Genomic DNA, 23,414 nt, shown 5'->3' on the forward strand with positions numbered 1-23,414 from the left:
AGTCACCATAACTGATAAGTGCAAACTGAGGATGGTCAGAGATCAGTACCTATTTTCAGTCTTACTTTCCACTTACCCTTTCAGTCTTAACTTTCCACTTACCCTTTCTTCTTGAGTGACTGTCAAAAATTCCCTGCTGCAGACGGAAAAGTTCCTTTATTTGGGAGCTGTGTAAAGTACTGAGCCAAGTCTTTGGTTCTCTAGGTTTAGGCTTAAGAGTCTATCTAAACAATCTCAGCTTCTTCATGGTGTTACTTGATTTCACCATCCCTACTGTTCAGGCTTAAGAAAAGTTTCTAACTTTCAGATTGCAGAGTGTGTGCTTTCCCATAAGAAGGCTCATGCTGAGTCAGACCAGAAGTCCATCTCATTCTGTAGCCTGTCTTTTACAGTGGTCAGTGACAGCTGCTGCAGTAAAGATAAAGCCAGTAGCAGTGATGAGTCCTCAGAACTGCTGCTCCAACCTTCAAAAACTTGATTGCAGGATTTTGACAGGCAAAAATATCTTTTTATTTAACTCTTAATGTGTTCCACTGTTTTAGATAAGAGTGCTGATATGAATTCATTCCGTGGAAGATACCTGAAGATTCAAAAACAGATTTGAATATTCTAGGGTCAGGCATTATTATTTAGACTGCTTAACCAGGCAGCTACTGCTATCTAATATTATATTGCAACAGGAAGGGAGCATCTGTGTCTGGAACTGGGCTGTTGGCTGCTCAAACACAGATCTTAACAGGTGGTGGCAAAAATAGTATGTACCATTTTCCTGTCTGCAGCTAGGGAGTCCTCGTAAAATATAAAAAAATGTGTCTTATTTCATCATAGTCATCTGAAATCATTGGAACTCTGTTGTCTCCAGATAAATTAAATTTTCTTGCTAAGGTCAAAATTATTTCTGTGTGGAAGACTTGCTCCTGTCAGTGTGTTACTCAAACATGTATAGACAACACTGGGTTGTGTGGGTGATGCATGCACATGTCACAGGCTTCCAGATTTAGCTTATAGCTGCAATCTGTTCTTTGTGAGAAAACCAAGAGTGTGAGATGGATAGGATTCTGTTAGTAAAAAGAGTTAAGCTTGGGTTCTTCTCGGATAAGATGGAACCAATCCCTTGTGGCCTAAAGTTAGGGGAATATGGCTGTAAGTGCAAGTTGTGCCTCAGAGTGCAAAGGATCTCAGCAAACTTTGAGTAGACTCTCACTGCAGATCTCCTCTTGTAACCAGTATTCATTCTTCCTGTACCCTTAGTAGTTTGGGGTTGTTTTGTTTTGTAACTTCAGCAGGCCCACGTTGAAGATATTTGGTCTGGTAAAGGCATCTTTAAGTAATGAAATAATCTTTAATTAAAATGAAAGTAACTGTATTCTTTTCCCATTTTTTTTCTTACTGTTTCCACAACCTTTCCCAATGCACTTCTCATATCTGATCTCAAATGAAAGAGTCATTTTCATTCTTTTTGTTCTTATGGCCATTGTGGTTTGAAGAGTTCTACGCGTATCCATTAATTACACTGATTTCATAGTACTCTTCCAAATGGCTTATCTTGACCCCAAATCAACTCTTTCTAAAAATACCTCTCGATTGAGTAATTCTTGGTTGAACCTCTTGGTTAAGTGACTTCTTTCTAGGCCTAAAAAATTCAATGCATGAAACTATCAACTAGAAGTATTTGCTGATTATAAGAGGAAACATTTTGTGTATGAATAACCCAGCATAAAACTGACTGGGTGTGAAGACATCTGAACAAAGAGCTGTGTCTGTTATTTGGGCTTAGATTGAGTCTTTGACATACTAATGTCACCACATCCTCAAAGATTGCAGGTACTGCTCCTTTTCTAGCAGGGTTGAGCTTATACACATGAGTTTATGTCATAAAATATATGTGTGTGTGCACGTGTGTGTATATATATATATATTATCAGATAGCAATTTAAATTTTCCAGGGAGATGATGCCAGAGAACATCTTAAGTCTCTTACCTCTGCCTTCTAGGAGTTTGCTATTAACTGTGATGCCCTTGGCAGATTTGAAGGCGTTGTCTTCCCCCTTCACTGTAGAATAGGTGGAGTCTTAAAAGAAGGAATTTGTGTGCTTATTAATTATTGCTGTGAGCCAGAATTCCTTATTATAATCCTAGAATTTTTATTATTGAGATATCAGAATTTTTCTCAGCTTCCCCATTTTTCCTCTTTTTTCTTCCTTCACAAACATGCTTTTTAGTTCTTGCTTTGATTCCATGCAGGCCTGGTTAAGATCATGTTATGATTGCAGTTGTAAAGATTAGATGAAGTATGTGTTTTTATTCAAGAATATTAAAAGATAAGGTTTAGATTGACTCAGGCTAAGTGCACGTGCTGTCCAACTTTGGAAACTTAATTTTGGATTATTTTTCAGATGTAGCATTTTCAGAAACATCCACACTTGCATGTTAAAATAGAGTACACTGAGAGTATTGAGACATGAATTTAACCTTAAATTCACTTAGTAAAATCTGGTTTTGTTTGGATTAACATAGTGGGTTTTCAGTCAAAAATCACAGAACAGTAAGTGGATTTTCAAAAGGAAAGTTGCAAGGAAAAACTGCATTTCTCCCTGTTGTACATATAACTGCTTATTTTAAAAAAAATTGAAAGTATAGAAACAATCTTAAGTTATATCTTAAATATTGTTTTTAAAATTTCAGGACAGAAAAAGAGTTTTCGTCAGTACCATGTTCAGTTTTTTGGAGACGCCCCAGAGCGAGCCTGGATATTTGAGAAGAGCCTTGTGCCTTTCAAAGAAAAAGACCAGTTTGAACAATTGTGCCAGGAAAGTGCGAAACAAGCCCTCACTAAAGCAGAGAAAATAAAGGTAAGAGGCTACCAAATAAAGCAAACTTGGTTTTGTTCTTTTTTTTGTTTATTTCTTTTGTTTTACTGTTAAGGGTCTGTTTCTCAAATGCTGTGAGATAGCTATGGTAGAAGGCTTAAAGGATGACTTGTTCTATGGAATAGTCTCGTAGTCTTAAGTTTAATTTGCAAGTCAAAAGCATGGGATGGCCTTTTGGATATTTTTTTTCTACTTTGTTCTTGATCCATACCTGAGATCTGTGCAATCTAAACTTCATTGTCTGAATTATTATTCAGACACATAATATATTATTCAGACACGTAATATACACTATAATTCAGTGCATATAATCTCATAGAATTATTTTGCCTAAGTGTTGGTGCTTTGGAATCAGAAGCGAGCAAATGTCTCACGCTGCCTCCTTCCTTTCTGTGGTTTTTGCAGATGCTGAAGCCTGTGTCAGGGAAGCTGCGGCCACAGTGGGAGATGGGGGTTAAGCAAGCAAGTGAAGCCGTGGGCATGACGGTGGAAGATCGAAAGGCCAAGTACACCTTCATCTATGTTAGGGACAGGCCTCACCTCAATCCTCGAGTGGCCAAGGAAGTGGGCATTGCTGTGGAACCCTTAGAGGAGATGGATGAATCGTCTTACTCAAATGAAGAAACCGCTCAGAATCTGAAACTGATGAAGGAGTCTGGCATTCCTAACAAGAGGAGGAGAAGGACGTCAAAACTGTCTGCCGCTGTTGATGCAGAAGAAAGCAGTCAATCAGGGACTAAGAATATTACTCCTCAAAAGTCATCTGAACAGGCAGAGTCCAAAAGGGGGATAGGCTCCCCTCTCAATAGAAAGAAAACTCCAGCATCTACTCCACGAAGCAGAAAGGGCGATGGAGTATCTCAGTTTTTGGTCTTTTGTCAGAAGCACAGAGATGAGGTTAGTCTCTTTGAGCTCTTACTTACTGTTATTGAATATCTGCTCTCGTTTCTATACTTAAAGAGATAACTGTATTTTTTTTAACTAAAGTAAAAAGGTTACTACAGAATCCATAGTGCTCTGAGTTTAGGTGAGATCTGCCTCCATCAAATTTTAGCCTAGACACAAGTATGAAAAGGTTGGAATATAGATGGGTAACATAAACAAAATGATAATTCCATTTTGTTTTCAGCAGCAATCAAACTAGTATCTTCCTACATAGTCTAGTCCTTTTTAATAGCCATAGCTGTTGTTTAAATGTATGTAAAATAAGCACCTGCACTGCAGCAAATACAAATAAGGTTATGCTCTTTGCGGCCATCCATTTACAGTTGACTTCTGCGTTGCTGTAGATAAAGGGGATTCATTCGTTCAGTGTGTTTGGTTGTTGTAAGCTGCTCGGATACAGTATTCACCTACCTAGAATCTTCTGCTGAGCTTCCAAAGAAGCTTCACTGGTTCCAAAGTTCATGAAAGTGGTGTGACAGTCAATGTGTTTATCTGCTGGGACAGTTCTCTTGGGAGGACATCACTCTTAGAGAAGAGTTTAACCTTCACATTCCTTAGGAAGCCTGTTTGAGGTATTTTTAAAAAAAAAAACCAGTGCTGCTGTTCAAGCCTGCTGCTATAACTCATGGTTATTGTCAATTATCTTCCTATAGCCATCTGCTCCATTTGCAGTACAGTTTTGTGCACCAGAAGAGGCTTGAGTTTCATGTTTTCTTGTATATTAATCCATGATACTCAAAAGGGCTCATGAATTTAGAGGTGGCTTAATACTGTCGCTCTTTAGCTGCTGCATGTTTGACTTTCTTGAAGTTTACTAACACAAAATTCTTTCAATAGACATGAACTTTATTAAGAAAAACTGAAAAACCGATCCTGTTGTGTGGAAGTAAACTAGTTGTAGTTCAACGTAGGACCTTAAGATCACTGCAGCTTCAGCTAATGGGTCTTTCCTGCAGGTCAGCCACTGAATGTGAACATAGTGTGCGTGCCCTTTGTAGTGGCTTTGGTTAAATTGAGAAGAAAATTGCCAGTTCAGTTTACTGACTCTGAAAATGAGTGGGTTTAAGCCAGGTTATTAAATACAGATTTGACACACTCATTTTGAGAAAGCTGCATGAATAAGAACATCTCACTGGAGACATGAGCTTTGTTTCCAGTTCTTCTAAAAGGAACCTTGTGCAACCAGTATCTTTCTCTCTGTAAAATGGCAGGGAGGGGATTTCCTTGACCCTTAAGGTAGGTGGCATGAGGCCTTGTGCTATAAGGGATTTGAAATTGCTAACTTTTCTCTAAGAGAAGCAAAGCTCCAGTTGCTATTACAGACTCTACAGATGTGTTAGCCAAACACATTTTACCATAGAAGTTGCATCTCTGACATTTTCTTACCAAGTTTTACTTTGTACCATGAGTAAACTGTAGTTTAAAAATTAATAGAAAAGAAATAGGAGTATTTGACATTAAAGAAGTACTTTTCAGTTTCATTTGGGGAAATTGAAAATAGACTTAAACTTGGAAATTGCGGTGATCGTGATCGCTGACCTCTATAGCATTTGATGTAGAAGAAGAGTTTCCAAAAATTTTATATATATTTCAAGATATAGCAGTTCTACCTATAATGTCTTTTAGCAAATTTAGGCATGAAAGAACCAATTCCACATGATTATGATCTTTTATACTAGATATAGAAGCAATTTGTACAAAGAACAAAAAAGGGCGATGAAATCTTCAAATGACGGATTGAGAAGTCCCTTTAATCTAGTCAGAACCTGTCCTCCTCCTCTCTTGATTTGAAGTCTCCTGACAAAGTGGGGATATATTCATGCTTCATGCATTGCTAGCTAAACTTAAAGAACTTAGGTTCACTTCAGACATGTCATATTGCTGTAAAAATGACAATTGTGGGAGGCGAAGGCTGCAGCCAAGCTGGTATTTGGTGTTTCCCCTTCTCTTAGTCTTGTCTGGCTCAGCTTGCGTGGGTTTGCTCTCCATCCAAGAGTTGGATTTGCTCCTTCTCTAGATACTGTGATACTTCTGAGGGGATGAGACTGTTAACTAAAAGAATCAGCCATGTTGTTGAGAGTTGCTTGTCTGGTTAGTATTTGGGCATTTAAGTGTATCATTATTTTAGTTGTTGCTTGTAGGTAGGAGAAAACTGAAACAAAAACTGGGTCTAAAAGAGGCTGTCTGGCCCCAAGGCTGTGGAGGGAAGGAAGTAAATGGAAAGGAATGCCTAAAGATTTGACTTCTTGTCCTAACCATGAGGTGCCTTAAAACCAGAGCTGTGCCTACTGTGTCTTGCTTGGAGCCTGGATTTGTCAATAGTGGGGTTCATTAGTTGCTCCTTTCTGTGCTACTTTTCTCTGAGCCTAGAAGAATAAAGGATAGTTACTTCATTCATTTGTTAGGCCCTTATTATTATTTTTATTTTTAAAGTAAAGCGATAATTTCAGAAGCAGAGCTTATGATTAAAGACTTCCATATGTTTAAGTGCTGAACTTCAAGCCAAATAAATGTGAAAATTAGGTAGTTTGCTTCGATGAGGTGGTAATTGGACCAGGCAAGTACTGTTCTCCACATCTGTAGTAATACTAACACCTGGGTCCAAGAGAAGATCTTCCATGTGTTCCTGTAGCACAATTAAATTTGGAAAAGGCCAGTGTGAATGTGCATGTAGGTCAAGATACCTCACACATCATTTTCCCTACGTATGCTGGGAATGTGGCATTACAGTATGGATGGGGAAGGACTGATGGCCGTTTCCTTGGATTGCTGCTCTGCAGGGAGTCCTGGAGAGCTGCGGGTTTCTCAGGGCTTGGATCGACTAAGAGGTTTCTTTTGTTGCTACTTTGGGGGTTTGTTTGGATTTAATCCATGTTTGGGTGGAACTAGAGATGACGTTAGGTTGTATGTTGTTTGTGCAAATGAAGTACCTTGTTTGACAACAGGAAATGTGGTGTTAACACACTAAATTTGAGAAATTAGACTATTTCAACTTCTCACAGAATATATGTATTTTTGGTTTGTTGAAAAGTGTTGCTGTTTGAATGGCTGGCTTTAGCCTAGTTGTGTTCATGATCTACTTCATGGTTTGGGGTATTGGTTGCTTCCATCCTGTAACTGTTGGGATTTTGGAGAATGTTTGATAATCAGATTCCGTTTTTAAAAAGCTTCCATTTCAGTTCCCTAGATTCTGATAGCTTTCTGACTTGTGTGTTTTATTAAGGCTGGTTTTCCTTGAATAGAACTATGGAAATATTGAAGGAGTTGTTTGTTTGTCTTGTTTTCAAAGTTGGATTTTCTATTTGCATTGAATCGGTTTCGCAGAAGGTCTCTTGATATCCCATTGACAGCTATTATGTGTCATGCTCTTGTTTAAAAAAAAAAAAAAATGCACAGTTTGAGCTCCTAATAGTTCAAAATAATGCATTAATGAAGTAGCTTAGGAAAACATTGAGTAAGATGCAGCTTGTGTAAATTTATGTGCTAAATTAGGTATAATTAGCTCCCCCGTGAGTTGATGGACAGCCTTGAAGGCAAGCACATATTTATGCCAATATTGCTTGCCTGTTTGATTTATTGTGGCATAGATTCATTAAGAAGTTACATGAATCTTTCGTCTGTCACAAGGCTTACCCTTTGGCTCAATTTTCTGAATGTTAAAAGGCAAATAAATTCAAAATGATTTGTAAAACATTAATGATTTTGGAGAAAGGTATTTATTCAAAAATCCTGGATACACCCGTTCTAATCTAATCTTGTCTCCAGCAGAAAATTTAAGTAATTCATTGGTATCCAGTTGTCCAAAGCAATAAAATATGTATACCATTCTTTTCAACGGTCACCTTTTCTTAATACAACCCTATTTCTGCATGTATAGGTGGTTGCTGAACATCCAGATGCTTCAAGTGATGAGATTGAAGAACTGCTTGAATCGCAGTGGAACATGCTTAGTGAAAAACAGAAAGCTCGCTATAACACAAAGTTTGCCATAGTGACCTCTCCCAAATCTGAAGAAGACTCTGGTAAACGTAAAACTGTGCTAGTGTACTCTAACTAAATTTGATATACATAGTGGTGTTAAACTAAGCACATATTTCAGACCTGTAGGGAAAACAGCTTTCACTGTTTTCCAGTTTTAATTCTTGGTGTTTGTGCCAATAGCAAAGGAATGCCAATGGTTACAATAAAAGCAACCCATGAAGTCTACATTTCTTGCTCATTGTTCTGAAAAGTTGTTCTATGTAAACTTTTTGCTGTTTAGAGATTGCTGATTTCTCATTCTTCTTCTGCCCATAAGCAGCTGCCATTGCATCCACTGCCTGTTAAGGGTGGATGGTGGGAAGGGAAGATGGAGTATTATTACTAGTGTAAAACTTGAGCTGTGTTTTTGTAGAATAGCTAGGAAATGATTTATAAAGTCTATTCAGTGCTACCCCTTTTCTTCATATGAGTATCTAAAGTATGTTACCTTGTATCGTCATCAACTCAGGAAGAAGTCTCCCAAACTTTATTCCGAATCTTTCATCCATTTGGCATTTTATTGTGCTACTCAAAGCTTTTAGGACATTGTACAAGACTGCACTTTTTTTTTGTCTTTTTTGCTCCCCTTTTTTTTGTTGCTGTTGTCTAGAATTGAGTTTTGTTGGATGGTCTTAACTATTTTACAAAATATTTGAGGTGGTTTGGAGTCATCTCTCTGAGAAAGAAGAAGGAAGATAGCTTTGCATTTGCATGAACTTTATCAAATTTAAATAAGTAGCATTTATCAAATTTAAATAACTTTACAGCACTGTAAGAAGACCTCCTATGGAAGTATTAGAAACCAACAGGTGCTGCTTTGGGCAATGACAAGAATGAGAGGGAGTGTTTGAAAGTTTGTGAGACTTGGAAAAAATGTATAAAAAATGGCAGTCAGTTTTGTTACCTATCTGTGTGTGTGTGAAATAACATCATTTTGTGGAAAATTGAAAAGTTTTTAACTTTAAATTTTAAGTGTAAAATATTTGGATATCAGTTTAAAAAAAAAAAACACGTTCTGTATCTCTCAAGGTTCATCATTGAAGAATATTGGAGAGGCCAAACGTAAAGTGTTTCAAGACTCACCTAAAAGGAGATCAAGATCCAGAAGTAATTGAAATTTGTGTTGTGTGCAAATAGTTCATCATTATAAGTAGCTATTAAGTGTATTTTTTTATGTAATCGCCCACGTATCATAATCTCTTTATTTTATCTCAGATGTTGTCTTCCTTGACGTTAGAATTTTAATGGATCCCACATTAAATATCTAAACACTGTAGTGCTGAATTTTGTTCACCTTCCTCAGTGTCATATTGCAAGAAATGTAATTGAAATTGTACCTGTACCAGGTGTTTCTAGTACATATATTTGTGTACATTTATAGTTCTCTATGAATGAAAACATGTCAGTTCAATCACCTCCCCACCGAAATCTACCTATCTTTAACCTGGAAAAATATTGTGGGATTTTTTTTTTTTTTCCCCTGGCTTTTTGTAAGTAGCAGGTTCTCCTGGAGCCATTTTGGTCTGTTTTGTGGATGCAGAGTTTCATAATAGACTGTCCTAGATTGTTTAGAGATGAACATTAATTGGAAAATAATCCGTATTTTTTAGTTGCTATTTTTTTTATATTTGCAGCTCTCTGTTGTTGGAATAGAATGCTTCTAGCTGTAGGGCAGTTCTCAGTTAACCTGTATGTGCCCCTGGAGCTTGTTATCTTCTCATTAGTACTCCAAGCCTCTAAACTAGAGAGTACAGGAGAGTATAATAATGTTGATTTCATCTGATGAAACTGAGCACTTCCTAAGCCTTCATTTCTCTCTTAGAGGTAGAGTGAGTGCAAGTAGTGGCTGAAGCTATAGGAAGGCTATATAGCTTAGTCACTGACCTTCTGTCATTCAGCCAGCTGCTTGAATTTGACAGTGGATGATCATGTAACTGTGTGAATAGCTTGTCTCTTGCTTCAACGTGACCAAAGTGAACCTGTTCTTAGGATTTTGGCTCACAAAGAAAGGGGATCTTACAGTCTCCTGTAAAACATAAGTAAGCGTGTTAGAGAAAGCCTGGAACTGCCATACCAGAAAGAGACAATTAATCCATATGGTTGGTGATATCTTGTCTTTTCCAGAGGCCTCTTAATAGACGTCTCCAGTATCTTCATCTGTAGCATTTGAAGAACTCCAGAAGGAGACGTAGAAATTCGGTTCAGTGATAAGACACTGTTACAAAGTGACAGAAGAGTTAAAAGCTGTATAGATGAAGCATGTGCAGTCTCACGATATGATATGACATGATATGGCAGTAATAGTCAGATCTTAAACTAGTGCTTATACAGGTAGATTCATCTTTCTAAAATGAATTGAGTATTAAGCAGTTAGTTTGGATGTGTTCTAGAGCTGGCCTTTAGCAACCAAACCCAGACCTTAAGTGTTAAGAGGTCCTCAAACTGTTAATGCATAACCATGTTTTAAAAGTAATGATTGAAAAGAGAAGTAACTTAAATAATTAGATCAGTTCAAAATAATTTCGAAGTGGGTTTTAGATTATTTTTCATGTAAGTTTCCCCCATCCCCCATCCCAAGGTAACTTACATGGAAATAAAAGAAACCAAAAAAAGAGGACAAAGGAACCTACAGAAGATTTTGAAGTTCAGGAAGCACCTAGGAAAAGACTCAGGATGGATAAACAGAATAATCGGAAGGTAATTATATTGTTGGTTTGTTTGGGTTGATTTATAGCAGCACGAATCACATTGCTGTAGTTAAGTTTGTCAGCATTTCCATTTTCAGGATTAAAAAAAAAAAAAGTAATTACCTATATCAAACCATACTGCTGTGAATTTTTCAGAGAAATATGTGAGCTTGTTCCTGTGGAGTGGTGTGTCTGTTTTGTTTCGTTTCTTTAGTTTTGAGGAAGGAAATATGACAAGTTGTTCTTGCTACTTACACTGGAGTGGAAAATATTTGCTGAGAAAGTTCAGTTCCCAGAGGAAAGATGCAGAGGCAGGACCTTTCAGCATCATCTTGCCTTACGGTTCTTTGCTTTCCCCGTGAATCAGAATTTAGAGATGTGTACAAGAATGGGGGAAAAAAAATCTTTAAAATTTTCATGAGTGCTTGATTTAGACAAAAGGAGAGGGGAAGGAAAGTAAAGCAAAACAGAAAAGCTACTTTTTTATATATAAACTTAAAACTATAAAAGCATTTTAGCCTGGCATGCTGTCCAATTTCTCAAATTACAAGATTGCAGTATAGATGACAGTGTATTTGTCATGCAAATCACAGGCTCCTTTTCAGATTGACATGCTTGAGAAAATGAGAGATTCTTCCCTAGGTCACTAACACTGCATATATGGATGGCAGCCCAAATCTCGTAGATGCTCTGGCAGTGTCTACAGCAGACCAGTGAATGTGGTGGGTTTCACAAGTATTTTCAGGTGTGTTCCCACAGTATAGGCTCGTAAATCCTGTCTCCAGGGCTTCAGTGGGGCAGTGGTTAAATAAAACTAATACAAGGAAAGATCATAGATGTAACTTTAAACAAAGTATGGAAGTCGCATTTATGGATGTCTGTTTGGTAGACATGTTATAGCAGTCAACTGTTTAACCTTTGGCATTGTGGATATCCAGGCGATTTTCTTAGGGTTCAATATGTAAAATATATAGAATTTTGGATACCTCTTAGAGAAGTCTCCTACCTTTCCAGAAAGAGGGACCAAAGCCAGTTTTTCGTACTTTGTTCTAACAAGTTAGATGTTGAATGTTTTGTTTCATATTCTAGGAGGTTTGGGGCCCTTTCTAAACTTTCCTGTTGGTTTGAATTAACCGTCATATACTGGTAACAAATAGATTTATTTATTGTAATTACTTCCTTATATGAGGCCCCCATTGTGTATCACGAAAGCAATTTCTTTACTGTCCCACTGCAATTAGGATGCTCCGATTAGCCTAGATTACCAAAGGTAAAATAAATGAATGTAGTTCATGCAGAGGAAGTTCTAATATCTTTAATACTACAATTCAGATGTGAATATTAACAGAAGAAAAAAAAAAACCTAACAATTGAGGCAAATGGTTCGAGTAAGATGCATACCATTAATGATCTTTACTTAGTAATGTGTTAGGTACATTTTAAAACAGAAGACCTTAATCTACCAGTAATTACTTACAAGGAGTCAAATACTTATAAAAATGTATTTGGAAGCTCTAAACGCATATTGTTTGTTGCCCTTCTGTTCACAGAAGGGTCCCACATAGTATAGCTGATTCCCCATATATTTTATAAATTACCTTTTAGTCTTTTGCCTGCCTTCACCAAGCCAGGGTACTTCTAGCTACACGTGTTACTGCTTAAATTAAGGAAAAGTTGGGAATGTCAGCAGGATGTCTACGTAGTGATTTCAAAAAGCTAACACTAACAATTCACCTTCCTTCCCTTAGCTCCAGGTCACTTGCAGACTTTTACTATCATCTTTTTGGCTAGTCAGACACTTTAATGATTTTTTCAGGACTTTTTACTTCTGGCGCCAGGATTAAGCATTATCTTTTCCTTTTTGTGTCTTTAATTACTACTTAAGAAATCTGAATGCTGTGATACAAAGTGACTTAAGTCGTAAGGAGCAAGTAGGAATGTTCTGAAAAGTCCTTTAGTTCACCATTTATATAAAACTCCATACACGGCGGGCATTCTGCAAATGATGTTTTGAACTATGAGCAAATTATAGGTTTTTCAGTCATTTTTACACTGTAAAAATAGCCTTGCAAACTGGTATTGGTAGTTTCCAGTGTCGTCAGTGATAGGTGTCTTAGTCTACTTGGAAGTCAGTAAAAGTACAGTGTGAAACATCTTATAGTACAGTAGCCATTCATGTTTATTTTTCCAAAGCAAACCAATTTTCTGGTCTCTAAGGTGTCCGCTTGATCATATTTTATGTCAGATGAAGAATATGAAAAAAAATGTATGTAAAAATCTATGTTCTGTGGAGTTGTTCTTGTTGATCAGGTCAGCATTTGTCAGGGTTAAACATTCTTGGCTACAGTTTCAGTGACTTTCCATTTTAATGAATGTGTAACATAAAAACTATGAGTAGTATTGTGTTTAAGGAGCAATGTCTTATTTTGATAAAGCTTGTTGAGAATTCCCCTGATTTTGGCCTAAACATCGTTGATAATAGCAGATGGGAGCAAATTTATACAGTACATATGCTCTCTGGAAAATAGTATTTTTTTATTTTGGAAATGCTGGAACAATCTTAACCATAGTAATAAAAAAAAAAGACACCTCTATAGGTTATGAAGTGGAAAGAAGCATCTGAGACTTAACATTCTGCACAGAGTTTCTTCTCAAATTTATATACTACTTAAGGTTTTAATTTGATCAGTTTAGACAAAGCATAGTAAGGATAATTTAAGTGTTTTATTTTCATATAGAGCCCCCCTTTTCCATATGCTGAGTTTGGGTTGGATAAGTGGGATGCTGGAATACTGTGTACTTGAATTATTTTCATTTGTTTATGGGTTTGTACCCTGTGCTGTAAATGAGTTCTTAAAAAGTACTAGAATGGGGATAGCTTATCTACATTACCATTCAGATATCTGTAAAGACACTTTCTTTCTAATAACATAAATCCAGAAGTAACTGCCAGTTTTATCCAACCACTCATAAATTAGGAGTTTTTTTATTTTTTCCATATTTTTTTTTGTGACAGAGGGAGACAAGCAATGACAAAACAGCAAAAACAAACTCTACTAAGGTCACAGAAACCTCCTCTTCACAAAAGAACCAGTCAGGTAATGTGGTCAGAATAAGTTTTAATGTAACTGTTTTCAGTTAAATAATTTTAAAATAACAGGTTGGCTGAGGCAGCCGGCTAGATTTTGCTGAAGCAGTAACAAGTTAAAGCCACGAAGCCACAGTCGGGCGGGGGGATTGTGCCCTCTTCCCTCACTACCACCATTTTGCAGCATTTACTTGGTGGGAATTGTGTTTTGCTGATTTAGAGCAGCAGTTCACAAGTTCACCGTTTGATGGCACCAAATTAAAGCTACTGCCCAGTGGACTTCAGATCCTACTGCTCAGATTTGCAGTTGTTCATTTGTCCAATAAAAGAAGCATCGTGACCATCAAACCCATCAGTATCAGATCCTGGTCCTTTCAAATGATGCTTGATGGGAGGCAGTGGGGAGTGTGAGAGGGAATTCTAAATAATCTTGTACCAAAATCCCAAGCTCAGCCTTGGTAATGATGCTCCGTTTAAGGTAACTTCCATAAGAGCAAGTGTCTTTAGGTGTTATATTGAAATGCCAAAGCTGAGAAAGCTTCCGAATGTAGGAATGCCATAGATAATGTCTGGTACCTGCTTCCTATATAGAAACCTTCCCTTATCCAAATACTAGCAATACTTTGGATTGTGATGAGCTCACACAGGCCTTCTAGTGTTTATCTGAGGAGATAACTGTTACCTCTGCTTTAAAGAGGTCTTAAGTCAGAAGACACCTTGATTTGAATAGCAATTAATAAAATAATTTGGGGAAAATATTTCTTAGCCTTTTGGTAGTACGTTTTGTGTTTAATAGAAACCTCTTTATCTTTAAAACCAATCCAAAACAAGTGGTGTCAGAAACTAATTTTGTGTTCTCTCAGGCATGTGTAGGTGCCCAGAAGACCTACCTAAATCATTCCTTCCTTTATCTGAAGGAATATTTTAAATGGCTTCAGGGAATAACATTTTAAAGTTCCAAACTTCACTTTGTAAACCAAAATTATTTTACAGCAACGAAAAATCTGTCTGATGCATGTAAACCTCTGAAGAAGCGAAATCGGGCTTCAGCTGCAGAATCTTCAACTCTTGCTTTTAGCAAGAGTTCATCTCCTTCAGCTTCCTTAACTGAGAATGAGGTAAAAAAAAAGTGGTGTTTGCACACAGCCATTTAATTACAGAAATTTTCAGGCATGAATCTTTTTGTTTAAAAGCAGGAAAAAAAAAAGAAAAAAAAAAAGGAGAAAACAGGCGAATTCTCTAACGTTGGTGCTCTAGACAAGTTACAGTTCTGGCCTCTGTGAAACCTGTTAACGTGTGCATTGCAAATTCATTTATTGTAACAAGAACGTCTGATTTGGGGACGTCAAGATGATATTGTTGTTTTTAATGTATTTACCAACAAAGTTTTAGAATTGTAACCTTCTATTAGAGGCAAAGTAAAATGCCAGTGTGTTCTGTATTTTCTTCTACAGACTTTATGTAAGTGTACTACATTAGTTACATTATGTAACTCAATATTGTCATGTTGCCATAGCTTTTATATTGAAGCAAGTTTCCTAATCCTGTGTTTGATTTAGAACTGGACATTTTTTTCTGAGCAGAGCCCTTTTAATCTCAAATTAGTTTTCAGACTTTTAAGTGCTGTTTCTCTGTGATGCAAATAGCTTCATTGCCAGTAGAGTTAAACAGGCAGTGAAGAAGGCATCTTTTTGATACTTACTAATCATAGTCCTAGCTCTGCATCTTTGGTACTGTAATTCTCCTCAGACGACATACAATAAATGAGACGGATGTACCAGAACTGTATTCATGTAATCAATTAAACCATTCTCCAAGTCATCTTTACTGTTAAAACCAGTCGGCCAAAGAGTGGCAGCATGAGAATGAAGTATGCATGCTGTTTTGCAGGTGGATCTGAAATTCTAGTTAGTAGGATTTAGTAAAATATCCATAGACAGATGGCTTCGAGCAGTTTGTATTACAGAATTTGTAGAAAAAAAATAATTTTTCCTGCTAACACAGTAGTAGGGCTTCCAATGATCCTAGAGATCCTTTCATCTCCCCCGTCTAACAAAGCATGAGGTGCATAGATGTTATAACGAATGCAGTTAAAATACCTAGACTATGTTCATTTAATGGTTTTACCTTTTTTAAAAAATGCATGTTAATGGCTGTATGTCTTACTGTGACTTTTAACAGTTTTTTTTTTTTAAAGAACCCCCTAAATTCTCCCTCCAGTGCCCCAGTAAAACAGACAAAACAAGCCCTATAGGAAATATTTGCTAGAGCAGTAGTCCAACAATGTCATACTTGTTTTCTCTACTGAGAGACTCATGTCTGTTGACTTAGAGCTCCTGCTTTTTTTGACTCAACTACTGGGTCTTGCAGTCTAATGGCTGTGTTTGTTTGGGACCATCTGTTCAGCCAGAGCCATTTAGGGAAGTTACTATCCTTTGGACTGGAAATGTACATCTCTAAATGCTGTTAACTCCTGAGAAAAAATGTCCTTTTCCTAAATATCATGTTTAAAAAAAAATCTCTCTTAAAAATCGCTCTATAAAATGGCTTTTTTTTTTTTTTTTCTTTTTTGGTAGAGCTTTGGGTTGTAACTAATGGTTCACATAAGAAAATGCAGATACCATAGGCTGAGCTCTTAACTTGGCTACTGCTAAACAGCAAAAAAACACAGGAGGAAAATAAATATGTATGCTTCTCACAAACACAGATATACAAATTAGGAAGTAAAATCATTGTTTTTAAGGGTTTAAAAGGTTTTAAAACACCAAAACAATTCCACCAGCATAACAGAAAATATTCCCTGGCAAACAACAGACTTTGGCAGGGGAAAAAATGAGTTTACAGTGGACTGGATCCTTAGCTGATTTAAAGCTACACTTATTTGAACTTAACACCAGCTGAGGACTGGAGCTAGTGGTTTTTATTCTATTGCGTATATTCTACCTTTAGCTAAAATAAAAATGAGAGGCATGTATTTTTGAACTTATTGGTGATCCATTCCACAAAACAAGGCAAAATATAAATAAATTTTGGATCTTGTGGGTAGCTTTAAAACCTTTTGTTCCCTTTCGTAATGTTATTTAGCAGTTGTCTAAATAGCTGTGGATATGTGTGGCCTGAAAGTGTTTCTCCAGAGAAAGAAATCTTCTCCAGAGTGCTAAGGGAAAAGAGCTTGAAAAAAGAAACAGAGATGAAAGTCGTGCTCAGTCAATTGAATAGGATGTAATTCTTCTCAACGTTGATAATTCACTTTTATATTTTTGTGTTTGCTATTATACTTCTAAATGTAGATTTAGATGCTGTGTTAACAAAGATTTTTAAAAAAAGATGCATATCCCACAAGCACATACAGCACCGCAATATTAAGGGGATTCTGGCCGTTTGCTGCTTTAATTTCACATTACATGTGAACAGCTGGTTCCAAAGTGGAACGCAGATATAAAACAGTTATTTGTCAATGATTGTTGCTAGTGGCACACAGCTCCTCTTCAATATCAGTCCACTGGAACTGAGTTTTAGGAGACGTGTGTTCAGTAGGGAAGGATGTGTCCAATTTTTCCTTGTTTGAATGATGCATCTGATTTGATAAAAACCTTCAGAATTTTGGATGCTTTCTTTTGTTATTGGGGCCTTTATTGGGGGGTTTGCTGAAATATGAAGAAGGAAAAAGTTTAGGCCAAATTTTCAGTCAGTAAGTGACTTTGGCTATCAGATTTATAGGAGGGGAGGTCTTCTGCCTTAAGGACACAAGCATTTGCAGACTTGATGTATCAAAGGCTTTCCCTCCCTTCTAAAAATTGAGTTCTTTTAAGGTGTTTTAAGATGGATGGACAGAATCAGTAGTCTTGTGTTTTGTTTTGTTTGTGTTTTTTAAGCCGCTAGGTAAAGCTTAGTAGTATCTTCTTATTCAGTATTTAAATGAATAAATTCCATTCTTTCATTTAATCATGAGACAAAGTAGTTAATTTTACATGTCAGCACTTAATATTAGTAGTGCTTTCCTCCAAAACTGCCTCTGAAATACGATCTTGTTTAAAATCTAGTTCTTAATGACTAACTGGTAGGTTTAAATGTGAGAAAGATGCTCAACACTTCCAAGTCTGCAGAATATCAGAATATTGTTTATTGCCTGTATAAGGCTTGGTATAACTGTAAAACATTATGGTATTTTTGACAAGAGATGTAGGTGGTGTATTCTCATTTTGGAAGATAAACCATTGTTTTCTTTTTATTTTTCTGCCTCTTCATTCCCCTTTCAGTAATTTAGTAGGTGCCAGTATTTTTAATAAATACAAAAAGTTTTGCATTACCATTACTGATGGATCATTGGCACACTTTGTGTGTTTGCATGAGACTATCTGCTTTAGCTTTTCAATCAATTTTTGTGGCTATTGGCTGGCTTCATTAAATTGGATGGATTTGTTGATAGCAGATAAGTGTCACAATATCCTGCAGGGCCTAGATACTGCTTCTGAACTTTGTCAAATAAATTGTATTTTTTTTAAAAGAGGACAAAATAAAGAACATGTAATACTCTAAATTCTTAGCTAGTCTGTCGTTCCTCATGCCCCCATGAAGTATGAGCTGACCAGCAGATGGCAGTTGAAAGAAGCCCGTGAAAGATTTTAAGGTATTGCTCTTAACGTTTGTATCTTCCACAGAGGGAATTTTTACTTCTTTCTGTAACATTCGGTGTCCATCAGACTTGCATGCTGGTTGTAGCTACAACTTCGCACATTACCAAAGCCTAAAAATGGCCCTGAGTTTGGCTGTTTCTGTCCATATTAATATTTTTTGTCATTACTGATTTGAGGCAGAGTTGCTAATAGGTGTTTTTTTAAATGAGTACTAGCATAATGAAGAAAACATACAAATCTTAAAAGGTAAGGCAATTTCTTCAAGAAGGCAGGCATAATTAGACATATAGAGCTTCAGACTAGAAAGTTGTATCAGCTTCATTATCAGCACTGGAGTCTAGCTGCCTTACAGTATTCAGCTAAAAGTTTCCTAAAGGTAGAAGTAACTCTCTGAAATCCTAAGAACAAGAAGGAAGAAGGACATTCACAGTATTTTAAAAAAGCTACTGCCCTGAAAGGAAATAAAAATTTGGCTAATCTTGCAGTTTGTGAAACAGAATCAATGTGCTTCTAGCACGTCGTTTCAGCTTCCTCCAGAGAGAATTCTCTCTATAAAACAACACTTAGGAATAATTTAATATCCAGTGTCACTTGAAATTCTCTGTGACTTACCAGCCAGTTGTTTTCTTTATTTGTTCCTGTATGCCTTACAGATTGCTCTTTCCTATTTATACCACCAGTAACCAGTCAGGAGTATGTTTTTGTGGAACATTGCAAGTAATCGGACTTGTTTCATGTTAAACCTCTGCTAAAACTTCAAATAATTGAAATGACCTACGTTGCCCACCAGCTCGCATTGTTTTGTTATGATGTTTCCACTTTCACTTGGGGGGAAAAATACTTCTAGGCTTGAATCTTGTTTTTTGGCAGCACGTTCTTTGTAGAAAATTAAGTTTCTTATGTAATTTATCTCACCTTGTGTATTACTTAGGCTTCAGAGTGCAGAGATTCTGTTTGCTGAATGTTTACATAATGTAGGTTTTTATTCCACATCCCAAACCAAAGTATCATGAGTATCTGTAGGCAATTTTATAATGTTTTAAAAATGTTCTCAGAGTTATAATTAACTTTCCAGGCAAATTCAGAAATGCATAATATCCTTATCTGAAACGTCTAACTACTGCTAATAATAAAAATGAAACTTGTCCCAGGCCGTCTTTTTGCTCTTACAGTACTGTGTACACTTGTGGCACCGCATACTTAAAGAATTTTATCTAGTCTAGCAGTTTGGGCCAAAATATCATTCTTCAGTTCAGGAATTCTTATACTGAAATAAAGGAAATGTTAACTGTAACTCAATTGACTCTGTCAGTTTTTCTGTCTCCGTGTGGGTGCACAAGAGATTCTTTTGAATACAGTCTGATCTGATGTCCGTATGCTGCCTAATGACCTCTACGTAAGCTGTACTTAGACGCCCAAAAAAGGGGAAAAAAAGCCCTCTAGTAGTGAGCTCTTTTGTTAATGCAATGAAGTTATGGTTGGTGTTTCCCTGTAGGAAAGGATTAGAGTTTGCTGCTCCTCAGGACATGTAGACGCAGCTCTTCATGCAGAGAGCTCTTCCTCCGCCCAGACCGCGCCGGGGTTATTGTGGTTCTGCAGAAATCGCTGACTCCAAAGTCGCTGCAGGAAGCCTGGGCCGGTAGTTGTGTCCTTAATTTTAAGCATAGTGTAATGTACTTGCCACCGGCATTTGGAAGTCATGGGAACGTACTTCTAAAATGCTTTGAAAAAGATAAGACCTGTCCATAGAGGACACAGAGTGACTTGATGATGCTACTTGAGCCAGCTGAGTATCTTGAAACAATTCAGAGAGAATCACAGGTTACTTCTTGTTTGAGCCCCTTCCTTCCTGTAGCAGTGACTTGCTTACCCATCAAAACAGCAGAAGCAAATAATATTTTCCTGCCCTGCTCTGTATTCAGTTTTATATGCCCCTAATTTTAAAATATGTATACATAGTGGGTTTTGTTTCTCTTTGGTGCAGTACAGCAGGGACTATAAATCAAGAGATGCTGCAGTAAAAGGGAAGTGGGAGGGTTAACTTCGGCACTGGAGAAAAAAAATGCCCTTTAATTGCTTCTGTAACAGGATAAGCACATGACAGAACGACAACATTGTCTTGAATATGTCTAAGGTCAAAGTTTGCACTCCTAGTGATTAAGTGCTGTTAAACAAGCACATTAATGCAAGTAATACAAGAAGTGTTTTTATAAGACTGAGGTAATAAAGTGTGCAGAGGAAGAATGGACATGTTTTAATGAAGAATGCACTTTGGTAGCAAGAAAAATCCGAGAAGGTGCAACTGGTGGAGCTGGTAGCTGTGGGAGCCATTTCTAATGTGTGCAGCATAGATGGGAGGCATAAATGTAATTTTATTTATGTAATGTAAAAATGTTAGCAGCTTTTTTCATTCAGAATTTACAAATTTGTTCTGAACCTTCCTACTCTGGAAAGGAAAAGCTTGTCTGAATTGGAAGTAGCAGAGGAGAATTCATAGTGAGTTCAGCAAAGACAGAGTGCACTTCACGTTTGCTAACACACACAACAGCAGTACTTGAAACGTGCCTTTGCTTCTCAAGGCATCTACTTTTGCCTTACAAACATTGATAGTCTACCCTTTAAAAGCCAAGAGGTAGCTTTTTGGGGGAGAAAAAAGGGAGGGGAGGGAAAGAAAACAGCCCTCAACCAGGGAGTCAGCAAAGATGGTTTTATAAATCAGCACTTAAAAATGAGTAGAGACTTATTCCTGAACTTGGAAGAGAAAGCATATTTGATAGCCAGGTGAACAGCTGATTAAGGGCCAGCTATGCAAAGCAGAACAGTTGGATCTTGTGTTCTTACTGTAGATACATTTATTGCTTTATTTTTAATTCTTGAATGTGATTTGGATTTAAGGAATTTACTTATTTCTCTCAAGTGGTTGGTGAGTGGATGGAGCAAATATCTGCAACTTTTTTTTTTTTTAATATTATTATTTCATCCTCACCCACTACTTTGGAACACAAGATCATTTGACTTTTTAATTTCCAACCTATACTTGTATCAAGTCTCAGTATGATTGGATGCCAGCTGGGAGTCTGTCAGTGCTTGTCATTCTTGTTATATGTGAAATTTCAAGCATCCAGGTGTTAACCTGTGTTACCATTTGCTGAGTTCATTCACATGATTCTAGAAATATGCAAAGCTCAGTTTACCTGCCAGCTTGTATCTAACTTTCCAAAAAAATAGAGCCAGAGGGGGCTGAGGGGAAGAAGAGAAGGGGAAGGGAAGAAAAAAGCCAGAGGGAATGAAGAATTGACTTGCATTTCTGCTAAGCCGTGTGACTGAAACTGGAATCAGGTACTTGGTTGCAAAGAATACTTCAGTTTGTTGCCGCTCTTCTTGTAGAGTTGAACTCAGCATTCAGATGGCTTAATGAATGGCACACGAGATGTTTCAGTATGCTAGTGCTTATCCTTTCGCTTCTGAACACCATTATGCTGTTAATTGAAAATCACAGCATTGCAGCTGGGGCGGGCGGATTCCTGTAATGAGGGGAAAAAAAATGAATAAGTGCTTTTTGTACACGATGTTTTTGTCAAATCATTTTCCTACCTCAGAAAATCTTCCCAGAGCGCTTCAATCAAAAGACAAAATTGAGAACATGTAAAATCACAAAATACACATAGTTAGGTCAGTTCCTTTTAATGTGCTAGTATCTTAAGTCTTACTTTACACGGACAGAGATGCCCATGTTTCTTATTCCTTCCTTGGCCTGCTCAGTAGCCTTCATTAAAAAAGACCTCTTGTATGAGAAGGAACTACAGTACACGCACCGTCTGTGCATCTGTATGCACACTGCATATCCCTTTTGTACAAAAGTATTAGGGTGAGGTAAATCAGGAAACAGAAAACCTTGTCCTAATATTTAAACAATTATCCAGTATTGTTATGGAGCAAAATTCAGTGTCTGTTTGCTTGTAGTCCAGCTTAGTACATCAGATATTGCAACATCCGAAGCATCGTTATTTAGTAATGAATTAATGCTGATGATTGCTTTTATAAGCATTCTTCTGTAGCCTTTCTCAAAGTGTTTCTATGCTTGTTTGAAATAACCCATTAAATACTTCTTCAGGTTATTTTTGAGCAGGCAGTTTTAACCATGTGAAAGGCTTAAATCAGATGACAAATTTAATCTGCTTGCTTCTGTCCTGTTATAAGCTTGTGTGCCTAATACCCGCCAGAAGTTGCAGCACTGTGAGGTGTATGATCAAAATACTGTGAGTTCACTAAATCTAATGTTTTAAAATTGATGATACATTGGCAGTTTTGTATATTCCCACTGCTAAGACATGGAGGGAAGTGTCATACTAAAACTAGAGAAATATAGAAATGCTTCAAAACCTGATGTCTACTTGATTCAATACTAAATACTTTTCCAATAACAAGGCTATAGCAAATTTATAAAAATGAAGCCACAATTCCTTATGTATTCTCTTCAAGTCATTTTTGTTGCTTGTGTGACTTGTGTTTAACAACTCATATAGCTGAAAATTGCTATGCGGATCTGAAGGGAGAATTTGTCACTCTTGTAAGCAATGATATCCCAAACTTTATTAATCCCTGAATTAAGTTCTAACGGCCCAAATCCTCTTGATTTTAGTTAGGTTAGATTTTTTTTTCCTGTCTCTCATATGTATACACAATTAAAAATAAAAAAGAGAGGGAAAAAAACAGATTTGAGGGTAAAAAAGCAACTTTGCTGACTGTCTAATGAGTGCAGTACGAAATCTTTCAAAGGCAATTACTGTATTTTTTTAAAGTTTCCTAAATCAAGGAAGTAGGAAAGAAAACCTGTGTATTTTACCAATTAAAAAGTTTTGTGGTACTTTTAGTGATACTTCAGCAGAAAAATATCTTCTCAGTATTCATTTTATTTTTTAGCCTTGCTAATTGTTGCTGGTAACTGCAGTGCCTGTGGAGTTGAAGTGTGATAGTTTTGCACAGATGGTCAGTGCTGGCAGCCTGAAGAGAACAACTTTGCCTTTTCCTTCCATTTGACCCCTTAAAAACAGCACGTGCCATTTAGGGAAATAGGGAATTATTCCAAATGTAAAATGCATTAAATACCAAACTAGCAGTAGCTACAAATTGCTAAATAACAGGTTTTGCTGCTAGCCTAAGTGTT

The 23,414-nt window shown here is 36.9% G+C and overlaps 1 protein-coding gene across 2 annotated transcripts in view; it reads left to right on the top strand.

The window, feature by feature from the left end:
* NSD2 (nuclear receptor binding SET domain protein 2) overlaps positions 1-23,414 on the top strand; it is a 97,353-nt gene that overhangs the window by 57,800 nt on the left and 16,139 nt on the right. For both annotated transcript variants that reach the window (XM_026034071.1, XM_026034070.1), the window contains exons 4-10: positions 2,686-2,852; positions 3,276-3,767; positions 7,693-7,837; positions 8,865-8,942; positions 10,414-10,532; positions 13,539-13,620; positions 14,604-14,728. In XM_026034071.1, coding sequence (XP_025889856.1) covers positions 2,686-2,852; positions 3,276-3,767; positions 7,693-7,837; positions 8,865-8,942; positions 10,414-10,532; positions 13,539-13,620; positions 14,604-14,728 — 1,208 coding nt within the window. The remainder of the gene's footprint in view (positions 1-2,685; positions 2,853-3,275; positions 3,768-7,692; positions 7,838-8,864; positions 8,943-10,413; positions 10,533-13,538; positions 13,621-14,603; positions 14,729-23,414) is intronic.

The sequence above is a fragment of the Nothoprocta perdicaria genome, unplaced genomic scaffold (assembly GCF_003342845.1).
Source record: "Nothoprocta perdicaria isolate Ctin4 unplaced genomic scaffold, notPer1 scaffold_14, whole genome shotgun sequence".
In the NCBI taxonomy this organism is placed as follows: domain Eukaryota; kingdom Metazoa; phylum Chordata; class Aves; order Tinamiformes; family Tinamidae; genus Nothoprocta; species Nothoprocta perdicaria.